The sequence below is a fragment of the Mercenaria mercenaria genome, chromosome 11 (assembly GCF_021730395.1).
Source record: "Mercenaria mercenaria strain notata chromosome 11, MADL_Memer_1, whole genome shotgun sequence".
Classification (NCBI taxonomy): Eukaryota; Metazoa; Mollusca; class Bivalvia; order Venerida; family Veneridae; genus Mercenaria; species Mercenaria mercenaria.
In genome coordinates, this window is record NC_069371.1 from 30,838,190 (window position 1) to 30,857,572 (window position 19,383).

At 35.2% G+C, this 19,383-nt stretch overlaps 1 protein-coding gene across 3 annotated transcripts; it reads right to left on the reverse strand.

The window, feature by feature from the left end:
* Window positions 1-1,959: 1,959 nt before the first annotated feature.
* On the reverse strand, window positions 1,960-19,256 carry LOC123532179 (UPF0538 protein C2orf76-like). 3 transcript variants are annotated; one of them, XM_045313544.2, is made up of 6 exons: window positions 19,182-19,256; window positions 11,238-11,424; window positions 10,756-10,806; window positions 10,320-10,357; window positions 5,161-5,242; window positions 1,960-2,247 (listed from the first exon to the last, which is right to left on the reverse strand). In XM_045313544.2, exons 2-6 carry the CDS (start codon window positions 11,374-11,376, stop codon window positions 2,171-2,173), a joined length of 387 nt encoding a protein of 128 aa, XP_045169479.2. In that variant the 5' UTR covers window positions 11,377-11,424; window positions 19,182-19,256; the 3' UTR covers window positions 1,960-2,170. The 3 variants fall into 3 exon arrangements, with proteins under 3 accessions (XP_045169479.2, XP_045169473.2, XP_045169478.2); XM_045313538.2 differs by having other exon boundaries at window positions 11,238-11,445; window positions 19,182-19,254; XM_045313543.2 differs by having other exon boundaries at window positions 11,238-11,445; window positions 19,187-19,219.
* Window positions 19,257-19,383: the final 127 nt, after the last annotated feature.

Below are 19,383 nucleotides of genomic sequence, written 5' to 3' on the forward strand. Positions count from 1 at the left end.
ACATACTGTCGAAAGTGGTTGAACAGGAATAGCGTTAAAAGGAGAAGATTTTGGTGGGACAATTGTAGTACCGGGGGTAGCACTGTCAAATAGGTTTCGAATGATGTATATAATATTAACACAATATATTGAATAATAAAACTTACGCCCTGATTTATAATTTTTGTTTACGTTTCAACTTTCACTTTCGAGCTCAAAATGACGTAGCACGATCATGTGATTGAGCACACATATGCAAGTTTGTATCAAATCCAAGCATAAATGAAACCATATATGGCTGAGAGGGCCAGACTCGAAAAATGTATCTCATGAACATATGATGGAATCTAGCTGGTTTTCAATAGGAACCGAGATCTGAATTTGTGTGTAAGTGTGGTTACTAGTAAAGTCGAAAGTAAAATGTCACTGCTATCATGTTCATAAGGTGAACATTTTGGCTCCTTAGTGGATTAAAATCTGTTGAAAAATGAGGTCTCTATCGTGTTCAAAAGAAATTGTGGACGGACGGACGACGGACGAAAGGCAATCAAATAATCTTATCTTGTCACTATGAAAAAAATCTAAACATTTTCCTTGACACTTTGAGATTCTTTGGTAAACATCTAAAACTAAAAGGATATTGTTGAAGAAGAGGTAAATTAGTCTACTTGTAAAAAGTCTTAACTCCAGTAACACAGCTGCTCAATGGCATTATGTTAAGGTATGCTACGTATTAGTTATTATATTGTACTTCAGTCAAGTTGGTTTATCGAACGATGCAGAAGTCGCATGTGGTCAAATCAGAAAATTAATATTGTCACTTGATATTATGTATTTACGGATGTGCAAATCAATGTCATATTCATTCTAAACTTTCAGTTTCTGTTGCTATCTAATGTCAAAGTGATTTCATGGCCCTATCCAATCAAAATTCTGGGAAAATGCTGTTTACTTCAATTTAAAGTCAATAGCAAACATTAAAGAAACAAGATCCACCGTAATGCGTTGCAACTGTACCCACCGCACACTGCGTTGGAATCATTTTTGGTCGATCATTTTGTATGCTTGCATGAAAAATCACCGATTACGGAGAAATAGTTTTTGCTTGACAGTGTCATACTTACATTTTGATGCAAACGTGCTCAAGGGTTGTTTTGTACAAAATTTTACCATTTCTGATATAAATTCTACAAAAACGACAGTCCCTCGTCAAACTGTACAGAAGTGTTTACATTAATGACAAAGAATTGCACTGAACAAGTGTTTGTGGCTGGAAGAATACACATGTGGGCTCCTGTCTCACTGGTTGTTTTCAGTCAAATGTGAAACACTCGTTAGAAAAAGTACCGATGAGAGCGTAAATATAGTCAGTCGGCCATATTTCTCCACTGCTTCTGCGACGAATTCTCCACCGCCGCGGCGTTGGAACCACCGCTTCTGTGAAAGCTATGGCCAGTGTGAAATGGCAACTTTTAAGGAAACAATCAATACTATTTACTCTGTTATAGGTAGACCAATCTTTTGGAACAAACATCTTTAGAACTAGTTTTCAATAATACTTTATGTCCCAACAGAGCTTCAATTCGTTAACTTTGGTAAAGTGGCTTACAGACATTTGGCTTCGAATTTCAGAGGACTTTACATCTAGAAAAAAAACAGAAGACTTTATTCCTCGGATGTCAGGAAAGCAGGAATGTTTATAGTTTATATAAATTTTTAACTGGTTCTACAGCTTGTATTAATCTCTCTCCACAACTCATTCCCGACTGTATCTATCACCATGGTTGTGCGAGGGAAGCAAGTGTCTCTGTTGTTAAAGCTGTTAGTGCCATACAAGCAAGGGAGCTACTGGAACCATGTTTAATGTCTCAGGTTTGATGCAGTTATGGAGTGGACCCACAACCTCCCACACTCCAAGCTGGCACTCTTAACACTTAAAGTGCATATTATGTCAAGCAAGCAGAGCAAGTGAGAAAGAAATTGAAAATGCTTGTCACCTTTACTGGTAAATAGTCTTAAAAATCCAAGAATTATGGAAAAAAGTAGATAAAATTTATAATGTTTCCAGTGATGTTGGAAGTCTCAAAAATATAGGAAGACACAAAAATACAGGAACTCTGCGCCGGTATCACTGAAGATGTCTTTTGCACACTATCTTTACGAGTCGTTAACTTAATGTATGACTTGACGGTCACCAGTTGAGAGTTGGATTTTTCTGATAGGCACGATACTCCTCAAGATTGAAGAATGACAGCTCTGTCTCATTCACTGCAAAAAGAAACAAGCAAATTCGATGAATTGGTATCGCCCGCCGAACACGTTTCTGCCTTCGGAGACCCCAAGTGTTGCTGTTTAACAAGTCCAATGTCCTTAAGAGAGCACAATCAAGTAAGAAATCTGGAACGTGGGTGGTGACAGGTGTTTGGGCAGCGGGGGTTACAACTTCAGATGTTGATATATATTAATGGAAGGAAAGAAGGTTTGAAAAAAAGGAAGGAAAAAAATGTTTGGAGGGTGAAGGTGACCCTGGTTAGGGTACAAAACTTCACATGATGATAATAAAATTGATGGAAAAAAAAAAACTATTGGGGGGCGGTGCATGATCGGGGGTGGTGGGAGTGACTGTGTGGAGGAGTGAGGTGGGGTGTGGGGGAAGATACAACTTTGCATGTTGATAAATATTCATGGTTTAAAAAAAAAGAAAAATGAAAAAAAAAAGGGGGGTGGGTAGGGGTGTGACCAGGGTGTTGGGGGTGATCGAGTGTGGGTACACAACTTCACATGTTGATAATAAATGTTCATAGAAAAGAATGAAAGAAGTTAAATGAAATTCTACCAACTGGTTAGTTTGTTCTGTACAAATATGTGGATTTTTAAACAATTAAAGGGCAATAACTCTGATGAAATTCTACCAATTGGTTAGTTTGTTATGTACAAATATGTGGATTTTTAAACAATTAAAGGGCAATAACTCTGAAGTTACTAAAGAGATCCTGACGAAATTGTGTGTGCACTACCACATCATGGCGATCTAAATTCAATTCAAGTTTCATAGTTCTAGGTCAAATATGTCACAAGTTATGAAGCAGAAATTGCCATATTTATAGTACCCTATATAGTTAACACTAGAAACTACTAAGGGCCATAACTCTGGTGTTACTTGGGCAATCTGACTGAAACTTGACAGGCCACATTTCCCTATAGTGGTGAACATGTACTTCAATCAAAACCGTGACATCATCCATATGGCTTTGTACAAATTTTGGCTTTATTTCTTAAGAACCAGATTTAAGTTTTTAATTACTCTAAACTTCTCTAGCGATGATAGAAGGAATTGTTTTTAAATGACCATCTTTAATAATGTAAATATTACAGCAAAAAATACTTTTCCCTGTGTAAAATTTTAGCCCATGATTTTTTTTTGAACTTCAAGCTTAAAATTATGAGTTTATTACTAAAGAACTGTCCCATTTATGTTAACTTTGATATCTTGACATTGTTATACATAACCCATCAACAGGCGAAGTCAAAATTTGACATTCTAAAAAAATATTGGTGTCTAAAACAGCAAAAATTTACAACAGAAAGTACCCACAGACACTTGGGGTTCAGACCCCCGCATACCCCATTCTTCTCTGCCCCTGGTTAAGTTTAGCCAATGTTTTTTAGCATTTTACCATGTATTGAGCATAGGTGACGATCATAAAATGCGTTTTGTAACATTTCAGCGTGTTTTTTAAAAAAAGTATTTTACCATCAATGCTCTCAATATTACAAGATTTGAAACATCACACGAACACTAGGGAAACAATAACCAGTTAAACTTTTAAATGAACCCCTACCAATGAATCACTGGTATCAATCGTCAGATCTGTTACCATTCTGTCAAATGACACCGGTCCCGACAACTGTAATTTGTATTCCGACGAGAAATCAATAAATAATATAAATCAATCAATCTAAATTCTATGGAACACTTCCTAGCGAATTGATCCCTGCTTTGAACTGCGCATATCGTTGCCGGGTACCAAAATTGATACCGTTTCGACTACATTATGCCGGATTATCGCTTCAGCACGTGTTACACGAGGTTTGTTTACATAAAGAAGTGATGATCTGGTTTAACATAGCCGTAAGAGTATCAATTTTGGTACCCGGTTTATGACATGCGCTACACAAAGCGAGGGTCCAGCGCAAGCAAGTGTTCCCATTGTTCGTGCGATGTTTCATATCTTGTAATATTGAGAGCATTGATGGTAAAAATACATTTTTTAAAAACATGCTGAAATGTTACAAAATGCGTTTTATGATGTCACCTATGCTCAATACATGGTAAAATGCTAAAATATATTGGCTAAACTTAACCTGGGGCGGAGGAGAATGGGGTGTCACCGTGTGTGGAGGTCTGAACCCTAAGTGTCTGTGAAAGTACCCAAATCAGTTATAAACGATAGATTTAAAAGTTAAATCAAGATATTTTTAAAGTTTAAAAATTCCTATGAAGAAACTTTTTTTTACTAACGTCAGTTGGCCTCTCCCTCTTTGGAAGACCACTTGAAATCATGCACCTGGGGCAAAAAAACTGGTCATTCCCTAGTGAACACTTGTTTTATATAGACTTATATTGGGAAAAAAAAAATCATGTCAAAATTTGCAAGGCCCAGAGTTTAGGAATTTGGTGTGTAGCAATGGCTGGTGGTTCAAATCTTGCTCCTGTGGTTAAACTGGCCCCGCACCAGGGGTCACTTGTTTCAGTTAATAATATCATAGGTTGCAGATATTCCCTGCTGACTCAAGTAAAGTCAACATGGTCCGAAAAAATTTAGTAGAGGGTCACCAGCTGGACACTTATGTGAAATTGTTCTGAAATTGAGCCAGTGGTTTCTGAGATTTTTTTAAGTGTTTCCTTTTTGTTGCAATGGTTACCATAATCTTGCATAAAAGACCTATTTTTGAAAAAAAAACTTGAAAAAGGACCACCCATGGATTATTCCTGTGAAGATTGGTTGAAATTGGATTTGTGGTTAAGAAGGAGAAGTTCTTTTAAAGAAACTGTGAAAGATGGACATACAACTGACACTGATTCTAAAAGCTCACCAGGAGCATTAAATTTTGTGTTCTGGTTAGCAAAGTCTCTAAATGTTGAACACATAGCTTAACTGTACTAAAGTTGAAACTTACCAATACTACATCCCTCTAATGTTTTATCATCTGTTAACATTAACTGTTCATCATTTTCTTTGTTGATCACAGGATCAGATGTCTAAAATTATGAATCTCAACTTTTTACACAGAAAAACTCCAGATAAATCATAAAATAATACTTTACATTTCTATTTAACTCTTACCCTGCTAAATTTCTAAAAGGATGGGTCCGTCATTCAATTTGGGCAGCACTACTTTTTATTCAAAGGGGTGTTCACTGAAAATTTACTGACTGAATAGCGAACAGTGCAGACCACGATCAGCCTGCACGACAGACGTGCAGGCTGGTCTTGGTCTGCACTCTGTTGCAAAGGCAGAATCACTTGCCGCCAGCAGGCTATGGGTTGATGAAATAGTTCTATTGCTAGGCAATAATAATCCAGAGGGAGCATTTGTTATTAGGCGACATAGGAGTTACATTTCCTTTTTTTTTACATTGAAAATTCTTGTATTATTTAAGTTACTACAAGATCCACCTTTTAAGCTCATCTGAGCTCTTGTGATGGTGCTGTGTCTACACTCTGCTTCAGTCGTCTGGCACTAATTTTTTTATCTAATTGGTAACTTTTTCAGAATCCCACTTTGCTACTTGTTTGTCCCGTTTTCATTTACTATTTGTTGTCATAGCAACAAAATAAAAAGCTGGGCATGCTCTCCTTATATTAAATTGCTATCTATCTTTCATGAACAAATATCTTGTAGTACTCCTAGTTACCCCAGGATTCTATTTTGTGTGAATGTCAGACAGACTGGGGCGAACCATTATTCCCCTTGGACAGTGAAATACCAGTAGGAGGCTTTTTAATTTGTAAAGTTAGAACTCTTGTTTATCTCTGAATACACAAACAAAATAATTGCATTTCAGCTGTCTTTGTCAGGTAAATTATATAACAGTTCAACCAATAAGAGAGAAAAATGTTAGAAAGACTAAAATAAGAGGGTCATCATGACCCTGGATTGCTCACCTGAGTAATATGAGCTACATGTTTCAAATGTCAAACTGATGCTAAAATATCAAGAAAGTAGGTCTGTAGGTCATGGTCACTGAAAGTCAGTTTTAAGACCAGTGTGCAAAACTGTATATGTCATCCAAATTTCAAAGCTGTATCTTAAAAAAAAAACAAGAAAGTAGGTCAGTAGGTCAAGGTCAAAGTCAAGTGACCTCTAATTACTTGGGGTCATCAGGTAATTATAATTAAACAGTCTAGGAAATATGATCAGAAAATTTTTGAAGTATTTTTTCCTATATAACTCATATAACAAGTGACCCCTGGGGCAGGGCCTCTTTTCACCCCAGGGGCATAATTTGAAAGTTCTTGTTAGAGAACCACTAGGCAATGCTACATACCAAGTATCAAAGGCCTAGGCCTTGAACTTTCAGATAAGAAGATTTTTAAAGTTTTTCTATATAAGTCTATGTAAAACTTGGGACCCCCGGGGTGGGGCCTCTTTTCACCCCAGGGTAATAATTTGAACTTGGTAGAGGACCATAAGGCAATGCTACATACCAAATATCAAAAGCCCAGGCCTTGCAGTTTCAGAAAAGAAGATTTTTAAAGTTTTTTTCTTTATAAGTCTATGTAAAATTTGGGACCCCCGGGGCAGGGCCTCTTTTCACCCCAGGGGCATAATTTGAAAATTCCTGGTAGAGGACCACCAGGCAATGCTACATACCAAATATCAAAGGCCTACGTCTTGTGGTTTAAGACAAGAAGATTTTTAAAGTTTTTTCCTATATAAGTCTACGTAAAACTTGAGACCCCCAGGGTGGGGCCTCTTTTCACCCCAGGGGCATAATTTGAATAATCTTGGTAGAGGACCACTAAATGATGATACATACCAAATATCAAAGTCCTGTGGTTTTCGACAAAAAGATTTTCAAAGTTTTTCCCTATATAAGTCTATACAAAGAAGTATAAAATACACAGAATGGCAACAGGAGATAATCTCGCGTAAGCTCGTTATCTTATGGAAGGGTTTGCGGACTTGATCAATCGTGATCAAATCAACAGACACTTATTAAAGTATTACACTGGTGATACGGCCGGCACGTAATAAACCGAAAATTGGGTCAAATTTTCAAACGACAACAGTACTGTTGATTTCTCAGACTTCCAATCATAAATTCATTCCTTCCCCATGTAGAAAATACTAATAACATTAAAACAAGAGGGCCAAGATTGCCCTAGGTTGCTCACCACAGTAACACACCATAACAAACATGTTTGACCTAGTGACCCAGTTTTTGATACCACATGACTCAGTTTCAAACTTGTCTGTTTTCAAGGAGATAAACAGTCTGACCAAGTTTCATGAAGATTGGAGCAAAAATGTGGCCTCTAGTGGTTTTTTTTCTTCGATTTGGCCTAGTGACCTAGTTTTTTACCCAACCGCACCCAATTTTTAACTCGTCCGAAATTTCATGGAAAAAAATATTCTGACCAATTTTCATTAAGACTGGACCAAATATGTGGCCTGAGTGTAAACAAGCATTTTCTTTGATTTGACCTAGTGACCTAGTTTTTGACCCCACATGACCCAGATTAGAACTCATCCATGATTTCATGAAAACAAACATTCTGACAAAGTTTTGTGAAGAGTGGAGCAAAAATGTGGCCTCTAGTGTGTAAACAACCTTTTCCTTTGATTTTACCAAGTGACCTAGTTTTTGACCCTACATGACCCAGATTCAAAATCATATAAGACTTTATGATTAACATTCTGACCAAGTTTTATGAAGATTGAATCAAAAATGTGGCCCCTAGTGTGTAAACAAGCTTTTTCTTTGATTTGACCTGGTGACCTAGTTTTTGACCCCACATGACCCAGATAAAAATTCATCCGAGATTTCATGGAGACAAACATTCTGACCAAGTTTCATGCACATCTGATGAAAAATGCAGCCCCTATTGCATACACAAGGTTTGTCTTTGATTTGACCAGGTGACCTAGTTTTTGATCCCAGATGACCCATATTTGAAACTGACCTAGATTTCATCAAGAAGATCATTCTGATCAAATTCTTGAGTATCCATTGAAAAATGCAGCCCCTATTACCCACACATAGTTTTTCTTTGATTTGACCGGGTGACCTAGTTTTTGACCCCAGATGACCCAGATTCCAATTTTGCCTAGATTTCATCAAGACAAACATTCTGACCAATTCTCATGAGTTTCAAACTTAAAATGTGGTCTCTAGAGTGTTAACAAGCTTTTCCTTTGATCTGACCTAGTGACCTAGTTTTTGACCCTACATGACCCAGATTCATGCTTGGCCTAAAGATCATCAAGATAAACATTCTGACCAAGTTTCATGAAGATAGGGTCATAAATATGGCCTCTAGAGTGTTAACAAGCTTTTCCTTTGATTTGACCGGGTGACCTAGTTTTTGACCCCACATGACCCAGATTCAAACCTGGCCTAGAGGTCATCAAGATAAACATCCTGATCAAGTTTCATGAAGATAGGGTCATAAATATGGCCTCTAGAGTGTTAACAAGCTTTTCCTTTAATTTGATTGGGTGACCTAGTTTTTAATCCCACATGACCCAGATTCGAACACGACCTAAAGGTCATCAAGACAAACATTCAGACCAATTCTCATGAGTTTCAAACTTAAAATGTGGTCTCTAGAGTGTTAACAAGCTTTTCCTTTGATCTGACCTAGTGATCCAGTTTTTGAACCCACATGACCCAGATTCATGCTTGGCTTAAAGATCATCAAGATAAACATTCTGACCAAGTTTCATGAAGATAGGGTCTTAAATATGGCCTCTAGAGTGTTAACAAGCTTTTCCTTTGATTTGACTGGGTGACCTAGATTTTGACCCAACAAGACCCAGATTCAAACCTGGCCTAGAGGTCATCAAGATAAACATTCTGACCAAGTTTCATGAAGTTAGGATCAAAAATGTGGCCTCTAGAGTGTTAACAAGATTTTCCTTTGATCTGGCCTACTGACCTAGTTTTTGACTCCACATGACCCAGTTTCAAACTTGACCTAGAGATCATTAAGACAAACATTCTGACCAAGTTTCATAATGATTGGTTCATAACTGTGGCCTCTAGATTGTTAACAAGGCAAATGTTGACGGACGACGAACAATGACCGATCACAATAGCTCACCTTGAGCACTCATGCTCTGGTGAGCTAAAAACACCATTATCATTATAAAGAAACGTTCTGATAGAAAGTTTTTCACGACACAAATTTTTATCCTTCTGCTGTCTGTTTCATATTCCGGTAAAACGAGATCTCATTCAGTTCCCATGCAATGTTGGCGAGATTTGCTCTATATGATATTCAAGTTGCCGATCTATTTATTTTTATAGCTCTTTGGTCTATATAAACCATGTGACCACCAGGGCGGGGCCATATTTGACCCTAGGGGGATAATTTGAATACTTTTGGTAGAGGACCATTAGATGATGCTACATAACAAATATCAAAGCCCTAGGACCTGTCCAACAAAGCCCTAGGACCTGTGGTTTTGGACAAGAAGATTTCAAAGTTTTCCCTATACAAGTCTATGCAAACCATGTAACCCCCAGGGCAAGCAGGGGCATATTTGACCCTAGGGGGATAATTTGAACAATGTTGGTAGAGGACTTCTAGATGATGCTACATACCAAATATAAAAGCCCTATGACCTGTGGTTTTGGACAAGATTTTTAAAGTTTTTCCTTTCGGTTGCCATGGAAACCAGATTTCTGCATGGATTTCAATTCCTTGGGCAATTTTGAGTAGGCCACCCACGGATCATTCCTGTGAAGTTTGGTGTAAATCTGCCCAGTGGTTTTGAAGAAGATTTTTTAAGAAATTGTTGACACACAATGCACGACGGACATCGAGCGGTCACAAAAGCTCACCTCGAGTCTTTGGCTCAGGTGAGCTAACAAGTTTGTTGTAGAGACAATGTTGCTCTACACAAGTTAATTTTCAGAGAATTTCATCTAACAGGAAAAAAAAATCTTTGTAGAGAGGTGTTTTCTCTTCAGAGTTATCTTGTAATGGGGTTATACTGTGTATATTTGATAACTTTAATGGACATCACTAAGAATTCAAATAATTTCCTTCATTGAAAACTCATTGTTACATCATTTCAATGTCTAGAATATTTGTATAAATAGTAACCTTTGCTCCAAATGGTTGATGTGATATCTTCATGGAATCTAAAATAAAATGTGGAATTATTATAGATCAATTTCTGACATACACAAGGCCACTTTATGTTGACATAACATGACCTTAGTTTATCATGAAATCAATTGTTACAATGTATACAAAGAGGCCAACTTTTAAATTCCTATACTGTCCTGTCTGAGAAATTTCCTGTATTTCTTGGGACCACCTGTGTTTTTGGATGCTACGACAAAAGAACAAAATAAATTTTGCTTATATTTTTCCTGCATTCACAGGCAAACCTCTAAGCAGTCACAAATTATTTAGATGTGCTGTCTGTTCATGATAGAACACATTTGGACAGTGGGCACTTTTAAGCTTCACAAAGTTTCAAAAAAGATCTTTATCTACAGTATACTAAGAAACATAAATATAAAAAAGTGCTTACCATAGTTATGGGTCTTGAAAGGCGGTGGAAGACCTGAATGTGTTTTCAGTTCTAAAAAAATAAAAACATATTAAATTTTCAGCTCCTATTTATTTTAATGGTGAGAAAAATGTAAGTTATATTTGTGATAACAGTTTCATATTTATCAACTTATCCAAATGTAATGTTTCTCTTAGGCATATCTGAAAATGAATTATAATTGTAAAATACAATAACAGTTTTCAGGAGTAAAATGTCTGTCAATATCTACTCAAGTTTTCTTACAAATGTTTATAATGCAGGGTTTCACATCCTATATTTTATTTGTATACAGCTCATCCTAAACTCTGTGAAATAAAAATTACGAAATGTTCATACCAATGAACAGTGAGCATGTACTCCATACTCAACAGACATAGAATTTAACTGAAAAAACAAACTGAGATATAGTTATATATTTATATATGTATCAATGGCAAAAAAAGAAAGTATTCGAAATATACCCGTTTTGACAATTTGTTTGAAGTCTGACACTTTCTGTTCCAGACAAACATCATGGTATACAACATGCTTGATGATACGATGATCAAATGATCTGATGAGTCGCACAGTAACAGTCACTTTACCCGTATCTGTCGTCATACTGTATCACAGATAGTAGAGCAAGTCTGAAGTCACATCCAGTGACAACTACAATAGCAGGATATTTAACTGAAAAAGACACCAAATACATTTTAAAACAAATTGGGCTTTATTCAATAAAACAATTGTCCTCAAATTATTTCACAAATAAGATTGATCTATGATAAACATGGAAAACCGTTGAATGTTTTTAGATTATATAAAAACAACAATTGTGCTCCAGCCATAAAAGTCCCCATGAAACCTGAGTAGTCGGGTTTTGAGCCAATGTATAACAGCTACAGCCATCAAAGTACTATTCAATTTAGGAGGATCCCTCCCTATTGTTTTCTGGATCAATGAGTATCTATCTTGGACACTGAACTGTGTTTCGCTAGCAACATTAACTGTTACAGCACTATTTTCAACACATAGTTGTATATAAAGAAATAAAATTAGTACACTTTGCAATTTTACTTGAATACTAAACATTGCTGTTTTCAGCATATAATGAATTCTCGTGTATTCATTTTAGTTTCATTTGAAATGATGAAATTTAAGTTAAATCGACTTAAATCGATGCATACATGAACAAGAGTGCCAGACTGTCACAAAATATGCCCGTCTAAATATTCAGTTACATAAATTCAAGGGCCATAATCCAAGAGTGCCTTGGTAGCCAAGTCAATTAGGGTGGTTTTCGAACTTGGCCGAGATACCCGGCTGTACATATTCCAGATTAACTGTGGAAAAATTGCAGACATATGCAAAACTTCCATGGAAAGTAGGTACTTTCCACGGAATAGTCCAGAAAAGTCACCTGTTATATAACATGTCCAGAGTGATTGCAAATGTTTTCCACGGACATCTCTGGAAATTACTCTGGACATCTATCAAAATGTTCATGGAATATTCATCGACACTGCGGAAATGTAGCACTTTGAAAAAAATTCTGGTCATTTAACTCTGGAAAATAACTCTGTCATTTTCTAAGGGATTTTAAACACATCAGAAAACAATAAGCATCAGACTGGGAATACCATGTGATCAAGCTTAGCCAATTAGATGAACTGATGTTTCAAAATGTGTAACTGGAAGTCTGATGTTAACAAGTTGTGTAAAAATTAGTGAAACTTTATTATGTGAGGTAATTCAGTTCAAAGTTAATATTGAGGATTCTAGAAATTGCTCAAGTAAGTTTGTTTACATAATTGACCAGTGAAACAATACATATGCCACCAGGCAATAATTGACTCCAAGTTTTTGTAAATAATAAAATATAATAAAATAAAAAAAAAATAGTAAAAAGTCAAAAAAAAAATGTAAAAGTAAATGCAATTTAATGATTATAAGAATTTTGTTAATTCGCAAGTTTTTCATATTTCAGGAATTACTGATATTATACTGCATTGTGAAAATATCTTAAGTATTTCTTGTTTAGAATATTTTAATTGAAATCAACAAGTTATTTATTTGGCATATGTTACTTAAGAAATTTCTCAAGTTATAGACTGTTTAATTGGGGTTCTTTTGAAGAGACAAATTAGGGAACAAAGAAAGGGGATAAATGTAACATCAGCAAACTTTTAGCAGCTTGGCTTTAGGTTATTGTTAAGTAAACTCGTTAGACTATTTTCTGATAAGGTGAGAAGGCAAAGCCAAATCCTATTAGGGTAAACTTGTAAGGGTTCAGTAATTTGACTATTTGTTATATTTGTTTTAATTGGTCAATATTTTAATTTACATATGTTAAAGTTATTTCAATTGGATAAATTATATTTTACCTTTTCTATTTTCATTGGTTAATTAGATCAGGTGATTTAGGGATCCGGACATTTGCCCCCCAAGACATTTGCCCCCCAATAAAAAAGAGGACTGCTGAACATTTGCCCCCCAGTTGAAATTGCAGATAGGACATTTGCCCCCCAGTGCTTATTTCTGAAACAGACATTTGCCCCCCCCAATATTTTTGTCCCCTAGTGATTTTTTAGGAACTTAGTAGAAGATAATTATCATATTGTAGATAACAATGTCTTTGTTTCTTACATCTTTCTAGTAGATAATTGCCAAATTAACAAGTTTGAGTGTTAAAAACATTGCACAAATTAAAGAATTATAACATTGTTATGAGCACTTTTATAAATCAATAATAGGCTATTATTTACCTTAACACCTGAATGTAATTAACATATTCATAAAATTTTTATCAATAAAATAGTTTTTTTTTGGACTGAATATTGCCTTTTAGAGTAATTTTGATAATAAAACAACATAAAACAAAGTGTATCTACTGGCACATAGGACAGAAATGGCCTTTGGATTAAATTAATAAATGCTAATATAAATGGAAAATGTCTAAAAGTAATAAGAAATATGTATAATGGAATAAAGTCTTGTATAAAAGTAAATTCAAATTTTACAAAGTTTTTCTCGTGCAACATTGGAGTACGTCAAGGTGAAAATTTGTCACCTTTGCTATTTTCATTATATTTAAACGACCTAAGAGACTTTTTTCAGAATAACAGTAATGTACAAGGAATATTATTGCAAAATGAACAAAACACAAATGAGCTTTATAATTTGCTAAAACTTTTTATTTTGCTCTACGCAGACGATACAGTAATAATGGCAGAAACTGCAAAAGATTTACAAGAAGCATTAAATACCTATGAACAATATTAATGAATATTGCGATACATGGAAACTTAAGGTAAATACCACAAAAACTAAAATTGTAGTTTTCTCAAAAGGTAGACAACCGAATTATAACTTTACTTATAAAAATGAAATAATAGAAGTAGAAAACGAGTACAAATATCTTGGTATCTATTTCAGCAGAAGTGGGTCTTTCTTTAATTGTAAAAAACACATTGCAAATCAAGCAACTAGGGCAATGTACAGCCTAATAAGAAACACTAACCGTCTAAACCTCCCAATAGATTTACAAAAAGATCTCTTTAACAAAACAATCAAACCGATTCTTCTGTATGGATCCGAAATTTGGGGATTTGGAAATATAGAGATAATAGAAAGGGTCCAACTAAAATTTTTTAAATATATACTGAAATTAAAACGGTCTACCGCAAGTTATTTTATTTATGGTGAAACAGGATGTAAGCCATTATCATTAGATATTGAAGAAAGAATGATCTCATTTTGGTCAAAAATATGTACCATTGAAGAAGGTGATACACCGAAGAAATTGTCGTATTTTGTATATAAAAATATTTTTCAATACTCCCAAAATATACCTGATGGGCTTCTCATGGTAAAATTCCCATGGCTTTATAATGTTAAATCAATTTTGATAAAATGTGGTTTCATAAATATATGGAATGAACATACTTTTCCAAATTCAAAATGGTTAAAGTTAGCAGTAAAACAAAAACTAAATGATTTATTTTTGAATAACTGGTATTCTCAAGTAGATAACTCTAGTAACAGTATGTTTTACCGTGTATTCAAAAGATCATTTGGAATGGAACTGTACTTATCAAATTTACAAAACTCTTCACTATATAACATGATTAAATTTAGAACAAGAAATCATAGGTTACCAATAGAAACGGGAAACTGGACAAGAATACCATTAAATGAACGTTTATGTAATTCATGTAGAAACAAAATCGGGGACGAATTTCACTACCTTTTCGAATGTGATCAATTTACAAATGAAAGAAGACAATATATTAAACCTATTTATTATAGACGACCAAACATGTTTAAATTGGAAAAACTTATTTGTACCAAGAATAACTCAGAATTTCAGAAATTGTGTAAGTTTGTCATAATAATATTGCGGAATATAAGAATGTAGCTAAATATAAACATTTTTTCTGTATTCTGTATTATTTGATACATTATTTTCTTAAAATGTTGAAAATGTCCGATTTTTTAATAAATGAAAACCACATATAAATGTATAAATGTGATTTTGTATTGCAGCCTCGTTTACATGTATTATTGTTGTAAATACCTCATATTGCATGTTTTGTACATGTTTGAGAGAATAAAAGAGATGTTCTGTTCTGTTCTGTTCTGACAAAAATATTGGGGGGCAAATGTCCATTCTAAAAATAAGAAGTGGGGGGCAAATGACCTATCTGCCATTTCAACTGGGGGGGCAAATGTCCAGTAGTACATTTTTTCATTGGGGGGCAAATGTCCTACAATCGGTGATTTAATGATATACAAACTAAAATATTTCGAAGCAGTCTTGATGTAGTCTTGGAAAAAGAAACACAGAATTTGTGTTGTCTTTATATTATTCTAAAATATTTAATATGGAAAAACATTGGATACTTACTTAAAGAAAAATTGGAGTTATAACATGAAAAATTTATTAGCTACAATATAAAAAACATGAACTATAAACTGTGTTGTGTATTCTCTGGAATTATCACTGCTGCTACACTCTGCTAAGTGATAGTAGAGTGGACCCCGCAGACTGGGTTGGCTAACGGCCGCACTTAAGGGCAGAGCTACATTCTCCAATCTCCTGATAGCCTCTACCATCAGCCCTACATTACTAGCACCAGGGCACAATATAGCAACAGCCCAAAAGTGACCCTGACAAAGTGGGACGGCCCCAGAGCCCCGGTCGCACATACATTTGTAATTAAGCTAATTAACACATGCATGTATATTTGTACATCAGTCATTATATAGCATAAAACAATGAATGCTAATTAAAGTATAACCAAAGGCTTCACAAAGATTTTATAAATAATATGCATATATGAAAACAGATATCTTTAGGTACTTTCTTTGAATGATTTCATCATTATTTTAGTGTAACTAATCTGTGTTCGAAACTATGTATATGCTTAAAAAATATTCTAATCAGTCACTTTTAACTGGCAAAGATTTATTTTCCTTGTTCATATATATCATACAGTGTTTGAAACTGCAAAAGTGATCACATGCAATAAAATCATTTTGGTGAAGATCGGATGAAAACTGTTTGACTTAAAGAGTGGACAAGGCTAAATTGGCAGTTTTTGGGCCGAGATATTATGCCCACAAACATTGTCAGCAAGTTTGGTGATCGGATAAAATCTGTTCGACTTAGATAGCGGGCAAGGCTAAATTGGCAGATTTTCGAGTAATTCAAGGGCCATAATCCAAGACTGCCCCAGGGGTGATTCGGGTGGTTATCAAACTTGGCCAAGATATTATGCCCACAAACATTGTCAGTAAGTTTGGTGAAGATTGGATGAAAACTATAATTTTCACTCATTGAAATGGGCAATAGAGGTCAAGAAAGTTTCAATTTACAACTGGCTTAATGCCAGCTAATTAGTGGCTAGACAAACAAGCCAGCAACATATCTAATCTCAGTGTTTTTTTTTTCTGGCCAATTTGGGGCCGAAATTGGGCCCCAATCCCAAAGGCAAATAGTATGTTTTTTCCCCAATATCAAAGCTAAAATTCCCAAAGTTAAATTTATTTTCTTTTTTTTTCAACTTTTTCAAACAAGACTGAAACCTTAAACAGTTGAAACACAAGACAGTTTGCTAACTTAATGCATATTGATAAATTATGGCTATTTTCTTTCTTAAATGTGACACTTTAATAGAACTGAAGATATGACTTTTAACAATTCCCAATTTAGGCATTTTACGATGCATTTTTCCCAGTTGTAAAGGCTCTGGCCCCATTCCCAAATTAGTGGGAAAAAACACTGAATCTACTGTTTATTGTAAGACATGATGTCAATTAGGCAATGTGACTGTACTGTTGCTATCCAAACACAAACCACTTCAATGAAAGGGTCCAGGTGTTTGGTCTAAATTGTTTTCACAGGATGTTTTTTACATTAAATTATATATATACCAGAAAAAATAATTAGATATATCACTTGTGAATCACAGTTTATGAAATAATTTCTACATATCTATTGACCAATCAACCACTTCTGACCAATTTGTGAGTATTGATTAGGTTGCTTTAACTAAATAATAATGCCTGCATTCACCTTAACCAAGCCCCAAATGCTCTAAACAGACATTATTTAATTGTTCACAAATCTGAAAATATCTTACCAGTCAATATTGACTAACTGACCAGTATTGACCAATCAACCAGTACTGACCACTTCAGGGAGTATTGACCAGGGGCGGTTTTAACTGCCCAATTAACATTGCTGCAAATCAAGCTTGTTCATCTGTGAAAGTTTGAAGCAAATCAGGCTAATAGTGTGGGAGGAGTTTGGCAAACAAGATTTCCAGATGTACGGACAGCAACAACGCTATATGCCTCCCACATTAGTTAAATATTGGTCAAATCACGGTGGGTTGTCAACACAGCGGCCATTTGTCCCATATATGGCCCAAAAAGTGCACCTCTGTGCATAGGTATACATTTGTAACCACCTATAACCCTTTGGTTACTTTGGTTACATTCTATCTGAGTCATCAAACTGGAGTAATTTTAACCTTTGTAACCTCTGTGTAACCAAAGAAATATAGTAGTAACCAGATATACATCACATGGGTGATTTATTTGAAAAAAAAAGATAAAGATTTGAGTCATCATATTAGAGTAAACTGGAGTAACCAAAGACATATATGATGTAACCTGAGTAACCAAAGAGATAGAAGGAGTTACAAATGAATGCCTTTGCGCAGAAGTGCACATTCCTGGCCATATCTAATTTGTCCAGCCGCAGGGTACCTTCGAATCAACCATCATTACTGACTCTTATCGTTTACCTCACTAAACAACGGAAATGTAACTTTAAAAGGGTAGAATACATAAATTTATGTAGAAGACGTGTACCTGAACACATGAAGATTCTAAAAGACCAATTCACCATATCGACATTATTGATAAATCCCGTTTTCCGGTATTTCTGTACATAGGGTCAGGGGGGTCGGCGAGATTAACCGATATAAAGACCGTGTACACTATGAGCGATTATTTTTGCCAGAAGATAAGAATTTATGAAAGATCTTACTTTCTCACAATGGAAATACTATTCTACGACTTCGGCAACATTGTTTTTTTGCAAAAATAATCTGTTTATCTTGAACAATGCAAAAAATTTCACACCTTGGGTATCGAGCCACGGAAGCGGCAGTGTAGAATAAAAGATAAAATTTCAAAAATAAAGTAAACTTTGAGGATATTTTTGCTATATCTTAATTACAACAATGTTTAATGATAATCTGCAATACTCTTTTTTATTCATTTTCTTTGTTTAAAAGTTTAAAAAAGGATAATCTAAACACTACCGCCATGTAGCGTAATGGCCGATACCCCCCTCACCGTGAAAACGGGAACGGGCGTTTATTAGTGGTTTATACCGGAAAACGGGATTTTATCCATAATGTCGATATCGTGAATACAAGAACCAGAGGTGCCAACAGTTTCTACCAAATCCCAGCCTCAGTTAACATCTACAAGAACTCGTTCTTCCCAAGAACCATCAGGGACTGGAACTTACTGCTGGCCACCGTCACCAACTGCCAGACGCTCGAGAGCTTCAGGGCAAAGGTCAGGGTCCTCCATCACCAGCAGACTATATATCAGCTGCTGGTAGTACCCAAGTGAGATGTACATAATTTTACTTGTAAATAGCCAGCTGTTTTATCGGGCAGTACAATTTTAACGCAGGGTACTAAACGTTTCCTCAGGATCTCTACCCTTACATTGGAAGAGGAAGAAGACAAGATATCCTAGACCTGTCAAATTTATATGATTGCTCGCGAATACTAATGACAATCTAAAAATTTTATTGAATGAGAGCTTGACACCTCACTGAACGTACGTCTATCCATGAAACATATATTTTAAGTCACTGGTATCATACTATGTGTCCTTACATTACTTTTTTCTTTTTATATTCCCAAAATTTTGTCTGTGAGTTTTCTGAGCGAATCACGAACATGATTTTAGACGAACTTAAAAAATTAAAATACCAGAAGAAAAAATTATTCACTGTTGTAAGGAACAATAAATTAAATTAAGTCTTTCGTTAATTAAATCTAATTTTGAATTTCTAGCTTGCATTTTATATTTTTACAA

Coding starts and splice junctions, on each gene's coding strand:
- LOC123532179 (XM_045313544.2), bottom strand. CDS start 11,376: ATGACGACAGATACGGGTAAAGTGACTGTTACTGTGCGACTCATCAGA. Junction 10,807..11,237: donor CAAACAAATTGTCAAAACGG/GTATATTTCGAA, acceptor TTATTTTTTTAG/AACTGAAAACACATTCAGGT. Junction 10,358..10,755: donor TTTCAAGACCCATAACTATG/GTAAGCACTTTT, acceptor ATTTTATTTTAG/ATTCCATGAAGATATCACAT.